Source organism: Halichoerus grypus, chromosome 4 (assembly GCF_964656455.1).
Source record: "Halichoerus grypus chromosome 4, mHalGry1.hap1.1, whole genome shotgun sequence".
NCBI classification, from domain to species: Eukaryota; Metazoa; Chordata; class Mammalia; order Carnivora; family Phocidae; genus Halichoerus; species Halichoerus grypus.
In genome coordinates this window covers 190,249,176-190,272,798 of record NC_135715.1, presented here as the reverse complement: position 1 = coordinate 190,272,798, position 23,623 = coordinate 190,249,176, and the positions used below count along the sequence as shown (strand labels likewise).

The window sequence follows — 23,623 nt, the reverse complement described above, 5'->3', positions numbered from 1 at the left end:
AGGTTTCTCCCCTGTGAAAGGCGGGGTGGGGCAGGATGGTCTCTAGCATCTTCCCTTCCAGACTGCGGATTCTATGGTCTTACCACTGCCTATGTCAGCAAAGGGCAGGCTGGTCATTGGTGTCATCTCTCGGGGCTTCTTCTGCTAAACCACAGGCCAATTTGAGCCCAGAGCCCTGAGCTTGGGAAGCCAGCTGGGGCTGCTAGCTGTCTACCCCTTGTAAGGCGCTCATTTATGTACATTTTCCCTCACAGGGGCTCAGGGACCCAGAACCACATGGTCTTGACAGCACTCTTTCAGCAAGTTGGAGAAGTCAATTAATCATCCATTAATTAAATTCAATTATTCACTAAATGACTCCTTAGTGATGGTGTGCTAAGTGCCATGATGATGAGCAGGGCTCCCTGAATCTTCTAGAAGTGATTTTAATACTTGCCTTGCCTTTAAATCCCTTTCTGTACCTGGGAGAGCAGGGGAGGATGGAGCTAACGTTTGTCAAGGGCTGCAATTGTTGCTGACAATGACCATCTACCGAAGTGCCCACTATTTCCTAGAGGCTAGCCCAGGCACTTTACATGCCTTATCAAATTAGGCATGGGGAGTTTACCGCTATCCCTGTTTTGCAGCTGAGGAAATTGGACCCCAGGCAGGTTAAATAATTTTCCTCGAGGCCCAGCAGAAAGTGCAGGAGTGGGATTTGATCTGCAGCTCACCTCCACAGAAGAAAACCTGTGTTGTCCTATTAAGCTCAGTGCATCCTCCCCAACCCTACCGAGAAAACCCCTGAGAGGATACTGATCTGTTGGGGTGTTTATTTTTCTGATGTGACTCTTCCTCAGCTACGTTTTCAAGTAGTTACTTACCATGGATACTCCTACCGAGCATTTCCTTTTGTTTCAACCAGATCAATAACACAGCGGTGGGGCATGCGCTCGTCCTGCCCGCTAGGAGGGACCTCACGGACTTCCTGAAGAACATCATGACGTGTCATGTTTGCCTGGGTAAGGTGCTTCTCTAACAGGAATATCTGTTACAAAACATATTATACTATGCGTAGAGCGACATTTGAATGAATGGTCTCCATCCATAGAAAGGGCTTGAGTTAAAGGAAGATTCAAAAAGCCTCACATTTATCAGTGTAATTCCTATATAAGTAGCTTCCATATTTAAAGTGGAACCCCTCAAACAGAGCTTCTCTTTGATAGGGAAGGATTCATTTCATAGGAGATAACGGAGAAAGGAGGCTCTGCTTACATTTTGACCTTGGAGTCCAGATTTCAATTATTTATCTTTGTGACTTTCTGGAACACATTTCTTCAAAGAGTGGCAAAGAAATAATTTCCTTTCCTTTCCTCTCCTCTCCTCCTTCTCTCCTCTTCTCTCCTCTCCTCCTTCTCTCCTCTTCTTTTCTCTTTCTTTTTTCTTCTTCTTCTTCTCCCCCCCCTTCTTCCTCTATGTCCTCCCCCTCCTCCCATTCCTCTCCTCCTTCTTCTCCTCTGTCTCCTCCTCCTCTTTCTTCTTCTCCTTCTCCTTCTTTTCCTTCTTCCTCCTCTTCCTCTTCCTCTTCTTCTAATGCCAATGTCATAGTATACTAACAAGGACTTTAGCTTCCTGATTTGTTTCATTTAGTGTCAGGTGATGAGAACTGAAATCTGGCCACGAAAGGGCAGCAAACTATAAAGAGGCTGCTATATTATGTGACGATTTTAATTACTCCTGCCTCCCAGCACACTGACGTACAATTATCTTGCTGTGGGAGTCACAGAGTAAATGGGCTCCCATGCTTCCTTCTAGACATCTGCAACATTGACCCATCCTGTGGATTTGGCACTTGGAGGCCCTCCTTCAGGGACAGGCGAGCGGCGGGCAGTGATGTGGACATCGACATGGCTTTCATCTTAGATAGCTCTGAGTCCACCACTCTGTTCCAGTTCAACGAGATGAGGAGGTACATAGGGTACCTGGTCAGACAGCTGGACCTGAGCCCAGACCCCAAGGCCTCCCAGCACTTCACCAGGGTGGCCGTTGTGCAGCATGCGCCCTACGAGTCCGTAGGGAACGCCAGCGTGCCGCCCGTGAAGGTGGAATTCTCCCTGACTGACTATGGCTCCAAGGAAAAGCTGGTGGACTTTCTCAACAGCAGAATGACACAGCTGCAGGGGACCAGGGACCTGGGCAGCGCCATTGAATACACCATAGAGAATGTCTTTGAAAGTGCCCCCAGCCCACGGGACCTGAAAATCATGGTTCTGATGCTGACAGGTGAGGTGGAAAAGGAACAGCTGGAAGAGGCCCAGAGAGTCATTTTGCAGGCCAAATGCAAGGGTTACTTCTTCGTGGTTCTGGGCATTGGCAGGAAGGTGAACGTCAGGGAGGTGTACGGCTTTGCCAGTGAGCCGAACGACGTCTTCTTCAAACTATTGGATAAGTCGACTGAGCTCAACGAGGAGCCTCTGATGCGCTTTGGGAGGTTGTTACCATCCTTCGTGAGCAGTAAGTCCTACATCGGACAGTGTGGGCTGGGCCGGGGCTTTCTGACAGCCCGTAACCTCGGGCTCTCTGGGACATGGGCCGCAGAAAAGACGTCTAGTGTGCTGATGTTGACTTGTTCATCATTCAACACATATGTATTGACACCTACCCTAAAGGGTGTCCCAGACACCCTTTAGGAGCCAGGGATGGCAGTGAACACAACCAAAGGAAATCCTGTCCTTGTTCACTCACTTATTCAACCAAATTTGACTGGCATCTCCCAGCCATTGACCCTGTGTCCCTGAGAGTGAACAGTGGATCAAGTGCGCATTTATTATGCATGACACAGTAAGTGGGGAAGCTCCTCGAAGGAGTTGTGTTGATCTGGGCTTAGCCACCAACCCCACACTTGGAAACTTCTGGGTCTTTGCTGATGTGAATCTCCTCCCCGCTTTAGCGGCAAACCCACGTTCATCTTCAAAGCATATCCCTAGCTGCCCCTGCTCACTGTGGATGCTCCCCACTCCCAAGGCTTTGTCATCCTTAATCTGGACACTATTTACCGTATCTTTTCTGTGGCCTGCTGGTTATTCCTTTGTGGTCTGTGGTCCCGGTAGACTGGATGGTCCGTGAGGAGGTGCATGGTTCACCCTATGCTCCCGGGCCTGGCACAGTACACAGCCAGCCCCAGGTCAGCACAGGAGAGTATCTAACTACTGAGGGAGCTGTAGAAAGTAGGAACAAACATGCATGTACAGAGAGTTTGTTATTCAAGGGAAAGGCGAGGTCCGTGAAAACCGTGTTCACATTTGCAAAGGCCTGTCCCTCGCAAGTGTTAGAGAAAAAATGTGAAGCAAAGGTGAGTCAGCAAGTTCACCCCGGGGCCACCGTCACTACTTGCGAAGACTAAAAACAAAAGTTTTATTAAGCACAACACTGGAAAACATTAGAAGTAATTTGGTTACAATTTGATGTCCAAGAGCTTGGAACTTGTTCAACTCTATGCTTGATTTCTCTTCTATTCCTTTCTCCCCCCTTGCACGGAGTAAATATTTTCTTCAACCCAATCACCCAAATATTGCCAAACAGAAGATTTTGGCTTGAGATATTTTATGGGTCAAGTACCATGGTGCTTAATGTTTAAATTTACTAGACATAGCTTGTCTGGAGGAATGAATTAATTTAACAAATATTTATGGACTGACTACCCGCTGTGTAATCCTTTTAGCTCATTAGCAGATTAATTTTAATTTGCTTGGGATTAACGTTCACTTAATTTTTTTTTTTTCTGGGGCACCTGGGTGGCTCAGTCGGTTAAGCATCTGCCTTCGGCATGGGTCATGATCCCGGGGTCCTGAGATCGAACCCCGCATTGGGCTCCCTGCTCAGTGGGGAGTCTGCTTCTCCCTCTCCTTCTGCCCCTCCCCCTGCTTGTGCATCTCTCTCTCTCTCTGCCAGATAAATAAATACAATCTTAAAAAAAAAAATTTTTTTTTTCTGTTTCTCTCCAGGTGAAAATGCTTTTTACTTGTCCCCAGATATCAGGAAACAGTGTGATTGGTTCCAAGGGGACCAACTGTCAATTAAGAATCCTGTGAAGTTTGGTCACAAACATTTGTAAGTATTGTAATAATTGTCTTCAAAAGTACAGAAAGTGTAGAAAGAATGCAGAGGTCCTCCAGACAATGCCTAACTTTTTGGGTAAAGACATTGAAATCCAGAAAATGTGACTTCCAAAATGTCATGTGGGGCATTCTTTTCAATCTGTTGTATCCATTTGCTTTTGTTGCAGAGCAAACTCTCGAAACTTAGTGGCTGAAAGCAGCTATTTATTTAATCCGCAGTTCTGTGGGTTAGCAAGCTTTGGTTGGGCTCAGCTGGGCAGTCCTCTGGCCTTGGCTGGCCTCAATTCTTTGTCTGTGGTCAGTTTCCCAGCCACTGTGCTTGGGGGTCAGGATGGTCTCAGCCGGTTGGCTCCCCTCTGCTCCACGTGGCCTCTCCTTCTCCAGGAGGCAAGGTTGGGGGTTTGCTCCCAGGTCAATGGGCAGGGTTCCATGAGAGAAGTCAGAGGGCCTGAGGCCTCTTGAGGCCTGGGCTGGAACCAGCACACTGGTACTTCTGCCACATTCCTTTGGCCAACGGATGGCCAACGGATGTCCAACAGCTCAGCCAGGCTAGATTCAAGAGTTGGGGGCTCGACTCAACGGGGGGCCCTGCCACGTCTCATTTCGAAGGGCACAGGAAGGGAGAGGGTGGGAAATTGGGGCCATGTGTTGAAACAGTAGTGTACCTGCTATGAAGTGATCTCCTACAGAAGGATTGACTGCATTAAGCAAAACATGGGCTCCAAATCTTAAAATGATTAGTGCTACGACAGCACAGATTCTGGCGGTGACACTGGGAGGCAACGTGCGCGTTCCACTAGGAAGGCTAACGAGAGGTGGGGGCCGGGGGGCTTGTACCCACGGGGGTGCTGGCCCGGCTCCATGTGTGGTACCAGCTCCAGGCGTGGAGAGGCGGGCTGTGTGGCCGTGTGACAGAGGGCGAGCTGACGGGGACATGGTGGCTAGAACTGAGCCCAGGCAACGTGCCAGCAATGTGCCCCTCCAGGGAGTGCCACGGACCGTCATGCTTTCTGGGTGGGAGAGGGTTCCGACCGTAACACCCAGAGGAGACTTGGACGTGAGTTATCCTTGACAAACAAGTATGTGCCTTAGTCCCGGCTGACCTCCACGGTGGGGACAGAGAGCCCGCCTCCCTCTCTCAGCCCTGAAGTCCTCCAGCTCTTGTCCTTGTCCTTGGAGGGCGGGCTCCACGCTCTGCAGAGCAGACTGGCCGTCGCCCCTGAGGATGCTGTGAGCTGTGTCCTGCTTCGTCCGGGTCCAGGGCGCTCTTTTCCTGGCCTTAGTTATCTCTGTGATTTCTCTCAAACACTCCCCGAACCGTCCTCCACCTTATCTTCAGGAAAACAGAATGAACGCTATAACCTAGTGTTTGAAGTTGTAGGACATCACCTTGAACTTACGCTGCTTGTGTCTTAGAGCAGGGGCAGACCGATGAGTCAGTGAGTGTCCGTCTCCGGGCAACGAGCGGAGGACGCCTGGCTCTGGGCTGTTGCGTCTGATTATGTGGTTGTGTTTTTTAGGGATCCGTAATAGATCAAGAAATTGTGAAAAAAACCCCACCCCACACCCCAAAATTAAGGCAAATAAATATACACAGTAAGCTCTGGGAGGGAAAGTACATGCTGACTTAATCATTTTGAGCTCAACATAGCATTTTGTTGAGTGGATACTTTCTTAGAATGGGAGTAGCTATTAACTGGTTTTATTTAATTTTTGGTGTATATGTTTCAGTTGGTTAATTTTTAAAAATTAGGACATTGTTCTAGTATTATTTTATTATTTAATGATAATAACAATTTTATAAATTAAAAATAAGATGTCAGATGTATTCATAGTACAATACAGACGTTATTTTTAATGATTCTATTACTTTATATATAGCGTTTCAATATCTTTTCTGTGGCACAGATTCTAAAAGGAAGGAATTTAATGCATGCAATACTATATGTAAAATATAAAAACTACTGCATGCATTTTGATAAAGTAGCAAAGTTCACATAGCTCATGGGAAATATGTTTTTGTAAATTCTAGAGGGCAGGCGAAAATATGTATGGATTGAAACAATATTTAATTTGTTTTAACAGAAATATCCCAAATAATGTTACTTCAAGTCCTACATCCAAACTAGTGACCACCACAGAACCAGTGACCACCACGACCAAACCGGTGACCACCACGACCAAACCGGTGACCACCACGACCAAACCGGTGACTGTGGTAAATCTGTCAGCCTCAAAGCCGGCCGCAGCAAAGCCAGCCCCGCCCAAACCGGCCGCTTCGAGACCCGTGGCCGCGAGGCCCTTGGCCGCCAAGCCTGAGGCCACCAAGACGGCCACGGTCAGACCTGCAGTGGCTGTGAAGCCGGTGGCCACGAAGCCGGTGGCCACGAAGCCAGCTGCTGTAAGACCCCCCACTGCAGGCAGACCAGTGGCCGCCAAGGCTGAGGCCCCCAAGCTCCAGGCAGCCAAACCGGCCACCACCAAGCCGGCCACTGCTAAGCCGGCGGGTAAGAGAAAGCACGCTCAGGGCTGCCAGCTCGGGACAGCCTCATTCCTGTGTTCAGAGCATGCCCCCTGAAGCCTGTTTATAAAGCGAATGAAATGCAGTCATTGTGCCAGGAATGGTACCTCTAGATGATGCATTTGAGAAGGTGCTGGTCAGAGCATGTGATAGTCAAAACATTGCTTTTTTTTTTTTTCTGTTAGAAAGCAGTTCTTCTCTTTCCTCTTTGAGGCTCGTGAGCTTCATGGAAAGAACAGGTGGAGTGAGCCTCCCACCCTCTGCTGCCTCTTTCCTCCACTGCTCAGGCCAAGCCCCGGACCCTGCCTCGGGGTGGGCGGGGGGAAGCACGTTCCCATCGGGAAGAGGCCCCAGGCTGCGCTGTGGTGATAGTGGGGTGTTCCGTGAGCCGACTGGCAGGTCAGAGCCTGGACAGTCAGCCTTCCCCCCGTCCCCCCAGACTGAATATGTGCTAATACTGTCCGTGGGGAAAACACCTTCCAGACGGAATTCGGTATGAGGGTAGGTGGGCTTCCTGAGACCCAGAGCAGGGATTCCTTTAAAAGAATTTCCTGTCACGTCCTAAAGTTTCCCGACTTCATGCATTTTAAATGATGGAGCTCATTCCATCTTGAATGCTTTCCCGTGTATTTTCAAAGTCTCTCCTGAACAGGAGTGATTCTCAGTAGAAAAGAAATCGTTTTGTACCTTGCTGAGAAATAACGAGATGATGCATTCCACATCTCATGGATGTTGGTAGCTTCTGAGACTAATATTCCTCGGGAGCTCGAACAAGAAGCTCGTGCCCCGCTCACCTAAATGTCCGCTCCACTGCGTGCTGATTCATCTCTTTCTGTTGCTGTCTGTTGCCCGTGGGTCACAGTCACGTAGGGTTTTAAGCTTTGTCTCTGCACTCTGCTCCACCTGTCTTCCAGTGAAGGCATTCCGAGAGGTCCAGGTGTCCGACGTCACCGAGAACAGCGCCAGACTCCGCTGGGAGAGGCCCGAGCCCCCCAGCCCTTACTTTTATGACCTCACCGTCACCTCGGCCCACGACCAGTCCCTGGTGCTGCGGCAGAACCTGTCGGTGACGGAGCGCACCGTCGGGGGCCTGCTCGCCGGGCACACGTACCACGTGGCCGTGGTCTGCTACTTGAAGTCGCAGGTCAGAGCCGCCTACCAAGGAAGTTTCAGCACAAGTGAGTACACGGTCAGCCCCGAACAGTCGGTCCCCGAGTTCCACGCGCAACCTCAAACAGGCCATAAAGGGAACGATCCCGATTCATTGAATCTGAAACAACAAAGTTAGAACAAATCCCGGGTGTGTTTGGGTGACGCCCAGTCTCAGGAATTGACGCAGCGGAAGACTGGATTCCTTGGGAACTCTTGCCCTGCCCTTGGGGTCTTGGGATACTTCATGGAGGAAGCCAGATCCATCTGGCCCGAGGGCAGCCCCTGCTCTGAGAGAAAGAAATAGGTACACAGAACCTGGCCGGGGTCTCGACTGCCCACCACGACCATGTTTCTGGAGTATGTCTCCACGTTCAGTGAGCAGAAATACCACCAAGACTCACTGGCTCCTCAGAGGGTAACCGAGTCCGGGCAGTCTTACCGGCCCAAGGCCAGGGGATGTCCACAACCACCGTGCGAACGGCCTCAGCGCTCCCCTCCCTGGTCTACCATGCTGGAGCTCTGCCTTCCGTGGCTCTGCCCTCCGTGGCCCGTTGTCCCCCTGGCTCCTCCGTGGCCCTGAGGCCCGAGACCTACTCTTGCATGCATTCCAGTCCCTGTTAATTACTCACACCCCTGATCTTTTAAAGTTTTCCCAGATTCCCCTACCTCCCCTTCTTCTTGACCCGTGTTGCTCCTGGGATGCGGAGGGGGCCCACATTCCTTTCTCTGTGGGCCAGTGTAACTCAGATCAAGGAATTCTGCCTGAGGAAAGGGAAATCCCAGCAGTCACCATGTAATCCATGAAGACATGAGTGCAAAGACTATTCAACCCCAGGGCTCCATTTTCATGGATGGAAGCAGAAGCAGTTATGTGGGAAATGTTCAGAGATTTCCTCCATTTGCTTGTTGAGATGAGCGGAACCTGTAGACGACAGACGTCCGTAGTGTCTGGAGAGACTTTGCGGGTCTCACCCTTACGTGAGCCGTCGGTCCCTGAGAATTCCTAAGCCCTTTAGCTTCCGTGTTTCTGACTAGTTGCGTGTTTTTCTTTTATAGAGAAAGCTCAGCCTGGACCTCCACAAGCAAGATTGGCTTCTAGTTCAACCATCAATCTCATGGTGAGCACGGAACCAGCGGCTGGTGGTGAGACAGGTGAGTTGTGAGAGTATTCGGTCCGTTAACAGCACTAAGAGAGCATCCTTCCAGACATTCTCAAGCCTTTGAAGCCTGGATTCTGGGTCGTCCGCTGGGGTTCTAATTCTCAGGCAAGCCTGACTTCTATGGGAAAGTTCCCAATGGGCTCTCTGTGGCCCAGTGTGGTCTTCTTCGGCATAGTCCAAGTTGTAAATGGGTCACTTTCCTCTCCTGTCACCAGACTCTTCGAAGTTGCTTTGGGGCTAGAGCCGGGAATTCAGGTGTCTGTTGATCGCGTTCTCCTGTATTTCCTGTTGGGGTTGGAGTTGATGTGTGGCTTGCGATGCTGGAAGCGTAGGACTCGTTCCCTCAGTGACTTAATCTAATAACAACTGCTTAAAAGAACACAAAGCAACACAGATTAGAACGCATGAAATACGTGGGTTTGGAAGTGAACCCTGGGATGGACGTTCTGGTCCTAATTCCCTAAGCACACGCCCTGCCTTAGTCTGTCATCCCCCCCGTCTGTGTGCCTGAGCGCGAGGGTGTGCACATTTCAATCAGTGACGAGTTACACCTGTTTCTGGAACTGACAACTGTTTACATGCTTTTGTTCCTGGGCAATGGGACCCTGCGACTCTGTGTGACCTCAGCCCTCATTCAGTGGAACGTGAACTTAGATTGTCCACCCATGAGAAACGGATTATCAATACAGTTGATACGCTCGGCTTATGGGTGTTCTGCAAAAGACGTTGGCAATAATATCCAAAGTCAAAGTTCCGTGGGCATGTACATATGGTATCATGGACCCCAAAGCAAAAGGTTTCCACTCACTGGGGACATGTCCTTATTCTTTGATGTACTGGCCGTTGTCCGGAGGAGGAAGGCATTTCTCTTTACAATGTTTATTTCTGAAATTGACTCTGATAAAAGGCATTTGCTGAAGCTCGCTGCTTTGGTGCTGGGTTTAAAAGCCCTGTGCTTTCTCAGTATGCACTGAGTTGTCAGAAGCTCCAACACTGCTTTCTGAGCCTTTCTGGAGGAGTCCTCATTTTGCTCTTTCCTCTGTAAGTTTTGAAAATGATGTCTGTTTCTCCATCTTACCCTTTCTGTAGAGGCTGCATCCTGTCCCATCTGTGTTTACATAAAATTGAATGATTTCTGACTCCACACACCCATCTCTTTGTGGCCACCTGGGGGGAGAGACCTCTTGATTCTTTTAGTTGTTTCTGAAGAGAATCTTCTCTGTTGCTAGAACATTCTATTCCATCAATGGAATTCCCCTGGAGCCATGTCTGTGTGTACATCTGTATTTATTTTCTGTATCTGTGTGCGTATCTATACTATGTCTCTATGTCTGTGTCCATCTGTCTGTCTATCATCCCTTAGTTCAGCCCCAACCATCCTGACACGCAGCGTCAGGAGTCACTAGAAAGAAACTAAGTCAATACAGGAATTGTGGAATTATAAACATAGATGTGTAATTACTCTAAGCCAATGAATTACTTAGAGAACTGAAAAAGGTTTAAAATAATTTGCTTTTGGACACAAGTTTAGGAATCGGCCTGTGGTAGAGACAGCCATGTGTTTTTCAAACTCTTGCAGCCTTCCCATTGGAAAGATTGACAGAAAAGCAAGACATTCTCTTCTCTTGATCTAAATTTATGGGAACGATTCAGGAATTCAAGGTAGACTGGGTAATTGAACTTGTTAGGAATTGCTTAAAAAGATTTTATACAAACTTTTAATGTTCTAATTTTCAACTTAAACTAACACAAAGGGAAGTAGGGTTTGGGATAGAGAAGATACCCAAGTCTCTTCTGCCTCCTCGATTTCTGCACAGAAGCAATCTTCTGAGTCCTGCGTCAGGAGCCCATGGATGAGCCTTTGTGCCCTGCACTGGGGACCTGTAGCTCTAAACCACTCCGGCTCCCTGCCTCAGTCACCTGCGTGGTGACTGGGTTCCCAGCACGATGCTTGAGCTCAGACAGAGCTCAAAGAACTCACTAGGATTTCCCCAAAGATATGGTCAGGACAGATGAAACTCTAACTTCAAAGTCACTGAAACTCTGTCTCTTGTTTCCCGCTCGCTGGGAACGTTACCCCTCACAGAGTGTAGGAAATACAAAATTCCTGCAAATCCAGTGCTACATTGAAAGAAAATGACTAAGAGTAAATTCCATGGTGAGATTTGGGCATGTTTCTGGTTTTCTTATGTGTGGTCCAGAAGGGACACAAATATATAAACAGTATTTAGTTAATATAAACAACATAATCTTTAAACAAGAATCTGGCTGGCCTCTTAGGTTTGTTGTTTAAGACTGAGTCATAGGTTCAGAGTTAGGAAAGTCCTTTTAATCCAGACCTTTACCACTTAGGTCTCCTCTCACCATGTGGCAGAGAAAAGGGTTTTTGTCGGGCTTGTGAGTCTTTCATGGCTACAAGTAGTTACATACAGATGATTCTAACCTTTCTCCTTCACTGTGGTTACTACATAACCTCAAGCCCAGAACTTAGAGGTTCTTTAACCCTTCCCCGTGTGTGCAGGTGCATAGCTGTGTATTTCCCAGCTAGTGATTCAAGTCAGTGTGAAGATATAACTTGCTTTTTAAAAATTTAAATTCAATTAGCCAACATATAGTAAGTACATCATTAGTTTCAGATGGAGAGTTCAGTGATTCATCAGTTGCGTATAACACCCAGTGCTCAAGAACAAGACCCTACATAATTGATCACTACCCCTAGTCCCACAGTGACAAAACAGCACTTTGCTGGAGAAGGCCCGTCATCTACATTTGCTCAATGAACATACGTAGGCGCACGCACACACACCCGCACGCCATTTTTGAGAACTCTTTTTGAAGGAAATCAATTTGATATTTACTTTAAAATAAACCTCACAATGGAATCAGGAGTCAGAATCAGGAGATGAGAGCTTCCTCTCTCTCTCCCAACCTCCTCCCCCTTCCCCACCTCCCCGCTATAATTAAGTCATCTTAGGAATTTTCCCCAGGGAGAAAAACTTTTCTATGATATTCATATTTTTGCAGGTAGAAAAAGAGTGACAACGAATCAATTTATTAAGTAACTTAAAAATATACTAACTGTATTCATGCTCCGTAGTTGCTTGTGTATTTTGCATCCAAATATCGATGACCATACTATGCAGTATTTCTCCAAAGATGTATTTTCTAGACAATGCAGGCAAAATTAAATTTAAAAGCTAGTTTTTATCTGTAGACACGAGTGCAGTTTAATTTCTATTTTCTGCATTACCAGTTAATTAGAAACATGGTTTGTAGTTACAGAGATGTGTCCCTGTCCCAGGATTAAATGTTAGATTCTTTTCCTTGCCCTTTTTATACCTCCACGAATAAAAGATTCTCTGGGGTTTGATTCTACCTTAAGGAACTGTATTTTGTTATAGTTCAGCACTTTGGATTTAGAACACATGGTGACCAGTGTTTGAATCTGTGCAGGGATTTGTGGGCAAAACCCTATGAAATGAAAAGTCCCCCGTCCATGTCATCTGACGGAGGGGAAAAAGAGCGAGCAGTTTTAAAACTTGACTTTTTGTTGGCATAGGTTAATGTTGGACGATTTTGAAATTATGCTTAACAGCTATTTATCAGGCATTCCTTTGTTTGACGCAGGCAAATAGTGGGAGGGGCTAGTGAGGGATTATTTGTCCCCCAGATGAGGTCTGGCCCTGTTCAGCATGGAGTTTGAGGGGAAGGTTGATTACAGTAACAGACTGAAGGCATCATTACTCACCACTCAGGATTCCCAACTTTGCAATATTGCATGATTCCATTTTAACTGGTTAATACTTTTATTTTCTTTAACAAAACAAAACAAATCCCCACATTCCAAAATATCCCATCCCACTTTACGCTTTTCTCAGGATCTAGAAAAATCACATCCACTTTTCTGTGATGCATTTGCTGCCCAGCAGGGCAGTTAGCAACACTTAAACCAATCTTTCAGCAATTCTCACAGCCTTTAAAACTGGGCCAGGCATGTTTGTAGCCCACTTTGTTGCGGCTAGCTTTGGGACTGATACAGAGTTGCTAATTTTGGTTTTAGGTTTTTGGCACATCTCTCTCTCTCTCGTCCTCAGGTTTGGCTAAAGAGGACTTGGATAGATACTCTCTATGCATGAAGTTTCTAAACAACACACAGTTCTTCTTTCTCAGAAAATTTACTTTTTCCAATATTACAAAGAGAATCCTAAGTTATTGGCTTGTCCCATACATATTGCAGAAAAGTTTCAATGCAGAGAGCGCCCAGATACTCACCAAGTGTGTAACATTCTTTTTTACTTATTCTAGAAATTAACCATCTGTAGAAATAAACACTTTGAGCAGGTGTTAGTAAGTCAATTACATAGCTCTGAAGGAAGTTCTTCAATGTTTTACTTATTTTATTGATTCTAAGATTCACTATTTTCCCCTTGTAAAACTTCTGAAATTGAAGTGTGACTTACAATTGATGACATATCATGGCTTTTGACAGTGTTTTGTCCTACTTAGGGGGATATAAAATAATAGTGCACAGTGAAATTAAGATATCTTAGATTTGACAAAATACAGTATTTGGTTGGCTGTGTCCCAGTCTATCATACTGGCTAGCACCAAAGGGCATAATGGGGAAAATAGATGACTTTATGTTAATGGTCATTTATAGAACTAACTTAATCTCACAGATTGAGGTCCATTAAATAGCTATAAAAATTTTCCCTGCTTGGTAGAAGAGAAATAGCCCTTTTCAAGGCTGTGCGTTTGTTGTTGCGTGAGGATGTATCATGGCAATGTTTGAGTTATGATGAGCCTCACAGGGCATTTGGCACTTTTTTTTTTATTGTGAAATAGAAAAGTCCTAAAAAATAAAACTCTATTGGTCAAGATGTAAAAAAAGAAAGGATCCAAAACCTTAACCACAGCTACATTCAAAATAAAATACAAAAAATTTCCTTGGTACCTTTTGAGCCAATGAAGGCTCAAAATGTTGACTCGGGCATTCACTCATTCAGGCAAATCATACCTGCTTCCGTGGCTGGAAGCACCTGATTCCGTATCAACAATGCTGGATCTGAAGGCTATTAAACCTTCTTCTTGTGTTTGAAACCATTAAATCGCCGAGGAGCATAGTTACACATATTTACAATTGTAGCATAAACACCCGCCCCTCCATCACACACACCAGTTTTGCTCAAGGAAGCACTTAAATACCAGTCACTTGTTGGCTTGGAAAATATCCAAGCTGATAACTTTTAAAATGCTGCTCTTAGACACTATAGAAATCTCAAGCTATAAAGAAAAGGCAAGATTTTCCAATGGAATGTGTTTTGTTTCAAAGAGTCATATCATAGGTATTCATTGTGGAGAATCCAGAACATACAGGAAAGCATAAGAAAATGTCACTCCATGGTGGCAGCACTGATGGCCACCATTAACGACCTAATGAATATCCCTCCTGATTTTTTCCACGAATGTGATGCATGGGCGTGCACGCACACGCGTGAACGTGCACACGTCATTGTTACAAAAATGGACAGTGTTTCTTGGGGTGCCTTGCACCCCATGATTCTGTTTTAGGATTCCTAGGTTGGCTCCTGTAGCTTCCGTAAACAGCTGGGATTCCCTGGCAGCGTTTTCTAGACTTTGTGCTGGTGTCCGTTTCCTGTTGTGGTCGGATGCTCACTGATGCCCAGTGACCAGTCACTGCTTCACCAGAAAGTTTCACCAGATGGTGATTGGAATCAGGCAGCCCCTCAAGTCTGTCTTTTAAGATGAAACGTATTGACGTTGTTATTCTGGGCAAAAGTGAATCAGGAAATGTTATTGATAACTTTTACTCCTATTGTCCTTTCGGCTCCTCTTGGGTTCTCAATGTAAGGAGGAGAAAATGGGTACACATGCAACCAGAACCTCCTCTCAGGTCGAAGAGGACCCCAGGCTCCCTCCAGGCTGTGCCCGAAGGGGCGAACTCATTTTGGAGTGAGCACATGAGCAACTCTTGTGTCCAAAGACTTGTTCTGGGGAGAAGCTCAATGAGGTCCTTCCAACCACACCTCTCTGGACACAAGGCATTTTTATTTTTGTGTCTTTTATATGGTTATTTCAGCATAGACACAGCATGGGTGAGTCCAGTCTGCATGGCGCGTCTCAGAAACCAAGATGATGGGAATTTAAAAGTACAAGGCTTCTTAAGGACCAGACCTCCCATTTTCATGCTTAAAAATGAAGACTCCCACGTTTTGGTCTTTTAACAGTGTGGGGCCCTCGTGAATATGTTTCTCTTGGTCTACCAAATATCTGGGTGCCCACAGTCCCAGCACCCTGTGTCACCTTGAGAAGTCCTATGGGGTCTTAGCAGCGACCCTCACTGGCATATGGGGTGTGGGATGCAAGAGCAATAGTCTGGGGCTGGACAGTTAGGGCCCAAATCCTAGGAAGCCGGAAAAGTCAGCCAGTCAGGGAGCAGAGTGTCCTTCCACAGGGCCGCCTCAGGCTGTGTGTCCTCGGGTCTGGGAGGACTTCCCGTGTCCGTTTTAAGAGAGCATGGGGGAGTGGGCACTGGGAGCATTTGGAACAAAGATGGAACAAACATGAGCCATGTGGGGGATGTTGGGGGGAAGAAAGGAGAAGGGACTAGGCTACTATTTGGTCTGAGCTTCCCACTAAATGGGGAGTCCACCAGCAAACGAGGAGAGAGTTTTGGTGGTTGAATCATTTTGCCTTGTTCTGTCCCCTGCATGACATTTCTTGAAAGCCAGGCATTCTCTTTCAGTTGTTGGCACATTTGAGAGGAAAAAAAAGTTGTTTTCATAAATTGTCATCATTTTATTCTGGCTTCATTGGTTCTTCCTAGGGCTTTCTGGCTTTCTGGGCCTCTGAGAGGGTTTGCAATTAGGGGATCCTGTGGAGCCCCCAGTCTTTGTGCCTGGGTAATGGCCTCCCCATGTGATCAAGGAGGGTTTTAGGCCAATTCTGAGCCTCAATCCTGTGTACCTCTGAGTCTGGTCCATGACGGTTCACCCAAGCTTTGGTTCTCTAACCCAAGACTTTGGTTTTCCTTTTATTTCTTGGTGCAATCAGAACTGCAGATGCTCACAACCTCTGCAGCTGTGAGCAACTCACGGGGGTGGGGGCAGAGGCCCATGGAGATGTCAGCCCTGCAGGGGGAGGGCCTGGTGACTCGGGCATGTTGGCTACTCCCATAAACATGTAGCATCGTCCACTCCAGGGACTTTGGTCAAAGGAAGGTTTACAGTTTTCAAACTTTCGGATGATGGTTGACAGTAATGCCTCTCTTTCCCAGCATGATCTGGAGTTTGCCAGAAAACTCTGTAAACAGATGTTTTACTGTGGAAGGGCTGTAAACTTTTATTTCCAGGCATCATGGAGAGAGTGTAGCTTTTACTTTGCAGCTGGGCTGCATCAGAAGTATGCATTTAAAACATAAACTTCCTTAACTGGAAAAAGAATGCTTCTGTGTCTTCAAAACAGCTTTGCTCTGTGACGTTTTTGCCATTGTGGGTTTTAGATTAGTGGTAACACTTCTTTTACTTACTTGTTTAATTTGGCCGCTCTCGAAGGCCCTCAGCTACACACACACACACACACACACACACACACACACACGTGTGCACACAAATGCACACACTCAAAAAGGAATTTTCTTGTCCACTTTAACTTTTATTTCACATCTGTTTGGCTTGTCGTGAAATGTACGGCCTCATTTTTGAACTATATTCTGACAGAACGTAGTTGCTATTTTGCAGAGGAGTAGAAAACGACATAGTTTTATTAAGACGTAGTTTCTTCAATGGGGCTTTACTATCGAAGGAACTGGAAGGCAAATGGCCCCATGACTGGAAAGGGAAAACACAGTTCATTTCATCTGAAATTATTCAATAACGATGGCTTGCATTTAGTATCCCAGGGAAGTTGGCGAGGTCTTTCCATCAAGGTCATTGTATTCTTGCCGTGGGTGAGAATCACGTGCATCCCATAGCCAGGGGGCGGAGGCAGGGGCCTGGGGAGGCTAAGAGGGTTTCCCTCCTCCAAACTCTTCTCTTTGCTCTTGTGTTGAGACCTTCAGCCCCAAGCGCTGGGGGCAGAGTCCCTCGGCTGTCCTAATGAATGCTCTTTTCTCATCCTGTTATTAAAGATATATGCAAGTTGCCCAAAGAAGAAGGAACTTGCAGGAAATTCATCTTAAAATGGTACTACGACGTGGAGACCAAAAGCTGCATGAGGTTCTGGTACGGCGGCTGCAGCGGCAACGAGAACAGATTTAATTCGCAGAAAGAATGTGAAATGGTTTGCGCTCCTGGTAAGTGACCGAGGGTTCTTTCGGGTTTGTGGCTTTTGCAAATCAGAGAAGAGATCCAGGCCAGTTATTCACCTTGTGAAGATATTTGAAGGACAATGATTATGAGAGCTTATGACAGAGAAGGTGGGTGGTATCTTAGGTAAGGAAGATAATTCAAATAAAACACAGGGAATTCATTTTCTGAATTATTGTTATTTCCTAAAAACATACTTGTATACCTGGATTCTTGCCGACGAGGAAACACACACCCAACTACTCCTCCCTCTTCATCTTTAAATAATTATGCTTCCTCTCAATACCGGTGTTGACACTGGGGCTACCCACTATATGCATGATGTTGGCCAATTCCACTGCAAATAGGAGAGCCCAGCCAGAGCCAGAACGGGGCGAGCGTGGTGTGCACAAAGGCCCTGGGGCCGGGCGAGGCAGCGAACGGGCTCAGATTGCACACACGGCCCCAAACCCGGGCCAGGGACCGCTAGGGAAGCCATGAAAGGCAGTCAACAGAAAAGCGAGATTAGGGAGGAAAAACAGAGTCCGTGGGACGGTTTTCGTGACAAACCCAGTGTCCTTCTTGGTCAGTAACGTGTACTTCTTTCCCGCCCTCCCCCGCCCGCCCCTCCATCAATGCTCAGCGCTCGTCAACCCCGGAGTCATTGCTGCCCTGGGGACCTAAGCGTGGCCGACCAGCAGCACATACCTCTTGAAGAAGAAGGAGTCAGCCGTTGCAAGTCGTCTCTGTAGAAGCTCTGGGTATAGACATCCTCACACTGTTCCATTTCCTGCTTTGATTTACACTCGAACTTGGGAGGAACGTTCTGCCGCATGATCTATCAATATGGTGCTAAATGTGTCTGTGGACCCAACGCTCTCTGTCTCCGGGCAGTTATATCGTATACTTCGAACGTTGTGTAATAGTTATCCACTGCTGGTGTTTATGTGAACATTTCTATAAACTCATACTCCCCCTGGACTCTCACACTCTGCCTCTTTTGGGCAAGTGTAAGGTCCAGGATAGAACTCCACATTTCACCGCTATCTATATACTTGTGCTTGGTTCATTTCTTCCCTCTTCAGTAAGCATGACTTTAGATGGAAAGCCTTGTAAGGTGAAGAAACAAGAGTCCAACTTTTTTTTAACTCCCCCCTCCAATTTCCTAGATTAGATTTCAAGCTAATTTTCCTTTTCTAAAGCCTCTAACAAATGATCTAGTTAGAAGGAAGCAAAATCCCTTAATCTTTGTGCACTGTTGTGGGACCAATGCCTTCATTAAAGGATGAAAAAAAGTCATAATAGAGAATATTTTTGGCATTCCTCTAATGTTGTGGTTTTTTTTTTTGTTTTTTTTTTTGTGCCGGGTTGGGGAGGGTGTTTAATTTTAATTTTAAAAATTTTAGGAAATTTATACAAAGAAACTTTTTAATAAAGTATATTGAAAGTGTCATGGGTTTGGTGTTGCTGGCTATCTTGTTTCCATAACACCTGCTGTCACGAGGACCCCAGGCCAGGGGAATGGGGCCCAGCCCACCAATGGGGCCCAGCCCAGCCCACCACTCTTTTGTTTCCAGGGGAAGGGAAGACTGCTCTATCACAGAGTGTGGGGAGACCCGGGCTCAGCCCACTGGCATGGCAGCTCTCCATGGTGCCTTCCCTGCTTAGGACCCTTTCTGGAGTCTTTGTGATCTTCAAAGCCAGGCTGGCTTTTATCTTGAGCTCTACCTTCTGGTTGGACCCATAGCCTTGGCCTCCTTACCTGCCTCTTCTTTAAGGTGACTGTTTCCCAGGGTGGGTTTGGCTCCCGCCCCACAGGGGCTGAGAGATGGGACACAGTTGGCCAGGACACCCTTGCCCTCTTCTGGAGTCTCAAAGACAAAGCCTAAAGTCTTTCTTTTTTTTTTTTTTCCTTAAAGACCTTTTTCTCCCGTCTTCAGAGGTAACACAAGCAACAAATAAATACATATTTAGGTGGCACCTGAAGCCCACCTGAAACTGAATTAGTTTGACAAAAAGCACATCTACTGAATTAGTTACACATCTACTCTGACAAATGTTCCCGACAGCTGCAGGGACGTTGGGTGTGTGTGGAACTGCTTTATGTTCAGATCAGGGAGGAATCTGTCAGTTAATCTACAGAGAGGAAAAAGAGGAGGTCAGAGGGTGTGCAGAGCTCCCTGTGATCCACTCCCTCTGACTTCCACCCTGATCTTTGAGTGAACTTTCTAAATTCTCAAAATGCACTCAGCGTGGCCCCATCTGCCTAGAAACTGGTAGAAACACTGAGCTCTGTGCCCGTATCAAGGTGGAGGAGAGACAGAGAAGTAGAAGGACGGGGTGGACAGAGGAGACCCCTGTTGGGAATTTGCAGAAATTTGAGGGAGGACTCAGGACTTCATGGGACATTGGGGATGTGAGTTTCCTTGCCTTCTTTGGGACTGAGAGAGCCTGTTTGGACATCAGGGCAGCTTCAGGGGAACTAAAAAGCTTCGGGAACTCCTCAGACGTTCTCACAGCGAGGGCACCTTTGCTCACATCCTGGCAGAAGCCCCGTGGGGTTCCTCTCCCCATCCCTGTTCGGGGTGAGCGACACACCAAGCCAACACTTCCTTCCCAGGGGCCCTCTGCCCTCAAGTTCATGCTGACCCCTCCTCATCTTTAAGGACCCCTTTTTTGGATAAAGCCAACACAGGGGGTTTACAAAGAGCTCAATGATGGTCATGAATTCCCTTCAAATGGATATTCAACCTGGGTGGGAAAAGTGCATTCTGTGACTTTCTCAGGGACGGCTGCCCCAAAGTTCCCCAGCCCCAGAGGAACACCCCCCCCTTTCCATATAAATATGCCTGTGTGCCTCCCCTCAAGCTGTGTGCGTTCAAGCCAAGTTCATACCATTGGAGCGAAGAAATGCTTGCAGTGGGGCTAGGGAAAGGGAGCATCACTGTGTAGCAGGTGGAACATAAGCCACGAAACAGTCCTTGGCTAGCTACCACAAACTGGACAGCTAAAACCACAGAGCTTTATTCTCTCACAGCTCTGGAGGCTGGCCGTCCAAAATCGAGGAGTTGGCAGGGCCATGCTACCCCTGAAATCTGTAGGAAATCCTCTCTTGTTTCTTCAACTTCTGGTGACCCGTTGGCTTGCCGCTGCATCCGCCTGCTTCTGCCCCCGTCTGCACACGCTGTCTTCTCATAAGCACACTGGCCATATGGGATTAGGGGCCCACCCTAGTGCAGTGGGACCTCACCTTTACTACTTACAGCTGTGATGACCCTATTTCCAAGTATCCTGACATACTGGGGGATTAGGACTTCTGACCTATCTTTCTGGGGGGGAGGAGGGAGTGCACCACTGAGCCCATAAGAAAGACAGTGTTAGCATTTCCGATAACCTGCTCCCCACTCGGCCATGATGCAGCTAGCGTGGGCGAGGGCTTTCAGCTGAATCCTGTCACTTTCTAGTCCCTTTTGGTTATGAAAACCATCCCTAATGGATCTTAAGGCTGGGTCTCATTGATTTTAAAACTTAAATCCCAGATAGTCTTCACAGCCTTTTGCCATGAACCCCAGTTCGGGCTAGACTCATGGCTCACGGTGCCTGGTGGAGTTGGAGTAGAGACATCCATGGCTTGTTTTCTCCCCCATTCTTCTTCACCCTCCGGGCCTGTGGAGTCCTGTGCTTCCCCCTACGGCCCCCGGGGCCAGGCTGACCCTGGCTCTCTGCTGCTGCCCTGCCACCTCGCCCTGCCCTGCCCTGGGCTCCCTATGCAGCAGGGTCCCCAGGCTGGCTCTCTGGAGACATATCAGTTCTCTGGGGGAAACTGGGGGGCCTAGTAGCCTGTCCCTTCCTGCCCCTTCCTGCCCCTTCCTGCCTCTTCCTGCCTCTTCCTGCTCCACTTCCTGCCCCTTCCTGCCACACTTCCTGCCCCTTCTTGCCACACTTCCTGCTCCTTCCTGCCACACTTCTTGCCCCTTCTTGCCATGCTTCCTGCCCCTTCCTCCCACCCTAGGAAGTGAGTCCCATCCTTTCCCCATGGGAAGTGAAAGAAGCAAGCACTGCTTTGCCCTGTAAAGGCTACCAGGACCTGTGCTGTGGTTCTCTTCTGCCTCAGCAGTGACCTGGAGTACTCAGGGCAGTGTGCTCTGAGCTGGGCCCTTGGTGATCCACTCTGAGAAAATAGGATCTACCAGGCAGGCAACACCAGCCTCTTGTAGGAATGTTATAAGCACAGAGTTCTGGGCCCTGGCCCCCTTTGTGATGGGCTGATCATTGCACTTCCCCTCCTTGCCCTCAGGGGGCATCTAGAAGGAACACTCACACCCAAGGCACCCCAATAGCTCATTAGTGACAAACGGACAAATGGACATTTCACTGAAGACACTTTGAGGGGTCTGGAGAGAAGTTTCTCACAGATTCCATGGTTTACTTCATACAAATGCCCTGCTGCCTCTGCCCCAGAGGTCCTCACCCCCAGCAGCTGCCTCAAGTCTCCCCCTCCTCTTTCCTCACCCAGCTGCTTGTAACGCTCCATGCCTACGGCAGTTCCGGCCCTCCCGTTGGTGTGGGCACTTTGGGTGGGAAAACACAAGCCCAAGAGATGGGGAATGGTGGGTGTTAAGCTTTTGGCACTGTTCACGGGACATCTATTCACCCCATCACACTAAAAAAAACCCCTCAGTCTTACATGCGACAAAATGCATCTATTTATGTGTATTGTTTGATGAGCTTTGACAAACGAATGTACCCATGTTACCCACCCCCCACTCACGATGTGCAGCATTTCCATAATCTCATCTGGCCATGTGTGCAAGTTTCCACGACTACCAGGAAAAAATCAAGGATGCATAAAGATTCTTGTTCAAAGGTATTCTCTGTGGCTTTATTTGCGATGACAAAAATTAATTCGAGATCATCAAAATGGCCAACAAGAGGGGGATGCTTAAATTCAGGTTGCTTTGCCAACAACAAGAAAAAGATAAATAGTCAGAAAATATGTCATAATGTTGATAAATGGCCCATGCTATTAATCAGTTGTGGTTTATCACAGAATGTTAAAAAGGATACAAATCTGTATATTTAATATGATAATTGCATATATGTACACGCACACACACAAATATATGTTTCTTTCTCACAAAGAGAAAATATATTAAAAGCAAATACAACAAAAATTTCCTGGCCAGCTACAGTGCTATCCCTTCCCCTACACCTAGACCCTAGTCTTCAAGTTGCTTTTGCCCCCGTATTAGTTACAAAATAGAGTTGAGCAGTCATCAATGGGCTCAGTTACCCCAGATTTCCAATTGTAGCACAAAGATCCCATTTCCATCTAATTCTGTTTTGTTCAACAGAGACAGTTGGTTTTATGTTCATTCATTTGACGGATACTGAGCACATTGTATGTGTCCCCGAGGGGCTCCCAATCTCACGGTGGGAGACAGACAAGAGTGGGAAACATGACAAGAAGCCAGGCTGCTTTGGGAGGTGGCCAGGCTGGAGGCAGGGGCGGCCACCAAATCCCAACAGGGTGGCCACAGGGGACTGGCTGGGGAGTCCACTGTGAAAAAAAACACTTGGGGATGGTGATGGAGGTGGCCAGGTGGCTGACTGAGGAGGGTTCTGGGCAGAGGGGACCCTAGAGCACAGAGTGCACCTCAAGGGTAGGAGGAGAGCCGGGGAAGGGCATGGCTGGGCTGCAGAGAGGGAGCAGAGGACTGGAGGGTGCACTGGGGGCCCCGCAAACCTGCTGGCTTTCACTCAGTGACACAGGGGCCATTGCTTAGCGTGCTCAAGGGACCTGGGTGCTCTGCCATGAATTTGAAAGGGTCCCCTGGCTGCTGAGCGAGGACAAGACGTCAGAGCAGTGAGATGGGACACCAGTGATGATACTGTGGCATAAATTCAGGTGACGGTGAGAGATGACAGTGACCAAGACCAAGAAATAGCAGAGGAGATGAAGTGCGGGTTCTGGGGACATTTTGATCTAAAATATGCAAGAATTGATATAACTTTTGTGTTCAGTTTTTCATGGATTCCCACAGAAGAACTAAAATCCCTGTTTTAGGTCATCTGTCCTGACTTTGCGTTCAGCAAAGTGTGGTCTGAGAAGGAACTCTGACCCCTGACAGCTGTGGACTTTTTTCAAGACCCAGCCACTGCCAGACCATACCGCAGACCCTGTGTCTTTCCCCGAACCCTGGTGTGCCCCTGACCCGAATGTCCATGCCGTCCTTTCTGGGGTAGCCTCAAAGAACCTCCAGCCTGGTCCTGTGGGTGTGGCTTGCGATGCCTGTTTTGGATTTTGTGAGCAAGACCTAAACTTCTCTCGGGATGATGCCCTGAGGGTTTGGCCTGTCCTCACAGCTAGTGTGAACTTAAATAACC

At 47.5% G+C, this 23,623-nt stretch overlaps 1 protein-coding gene across 1 annotated transcript in view; it reads left to right on the top strand.

The window, feature by feature from the left end:
• Positions 1-22,106, top strand: part of COL6A3 (collagen type VI alpha 3 chain) — an 81,970-nt gene extending 59,864 nt beyond the window's left edge. The window contains exons 37-44 of the mRNA XM_036065465.2: positions 905-1,001; positions 1,795-2,493; positions 3,984-4,089; positions 6,183-6,604; positions 7,533-7,796; positions 8,827-8,922; positions 17,080-17,244; positions 17,880-22,106. Coding sequence (XP_035921358.2) covers positions 905-1,001; positions 1,795-2,493; positions 3,984-4,089; positions 6,183-6,604; positions 7,533-7,796; positions 8,827-8,922; positions 17,080-17,244; positions 17,880-17,920 — 1,890 coding nt within the window. The 3' untranslated portion in view covers positions 17,921-22,106. The remainder of the gene's footprint in view (positions 1-904; positions 1,002-1,794; positions 2,494-3,983; positions 4,090-6,182; positions 6,605-7,532; positions 7,797-8,826; positions 8,923-17,079; positions 17,245-17,879) is intronic.
• Positions 22,107-23,623: the final 1,517 nt, after the last annotated feature.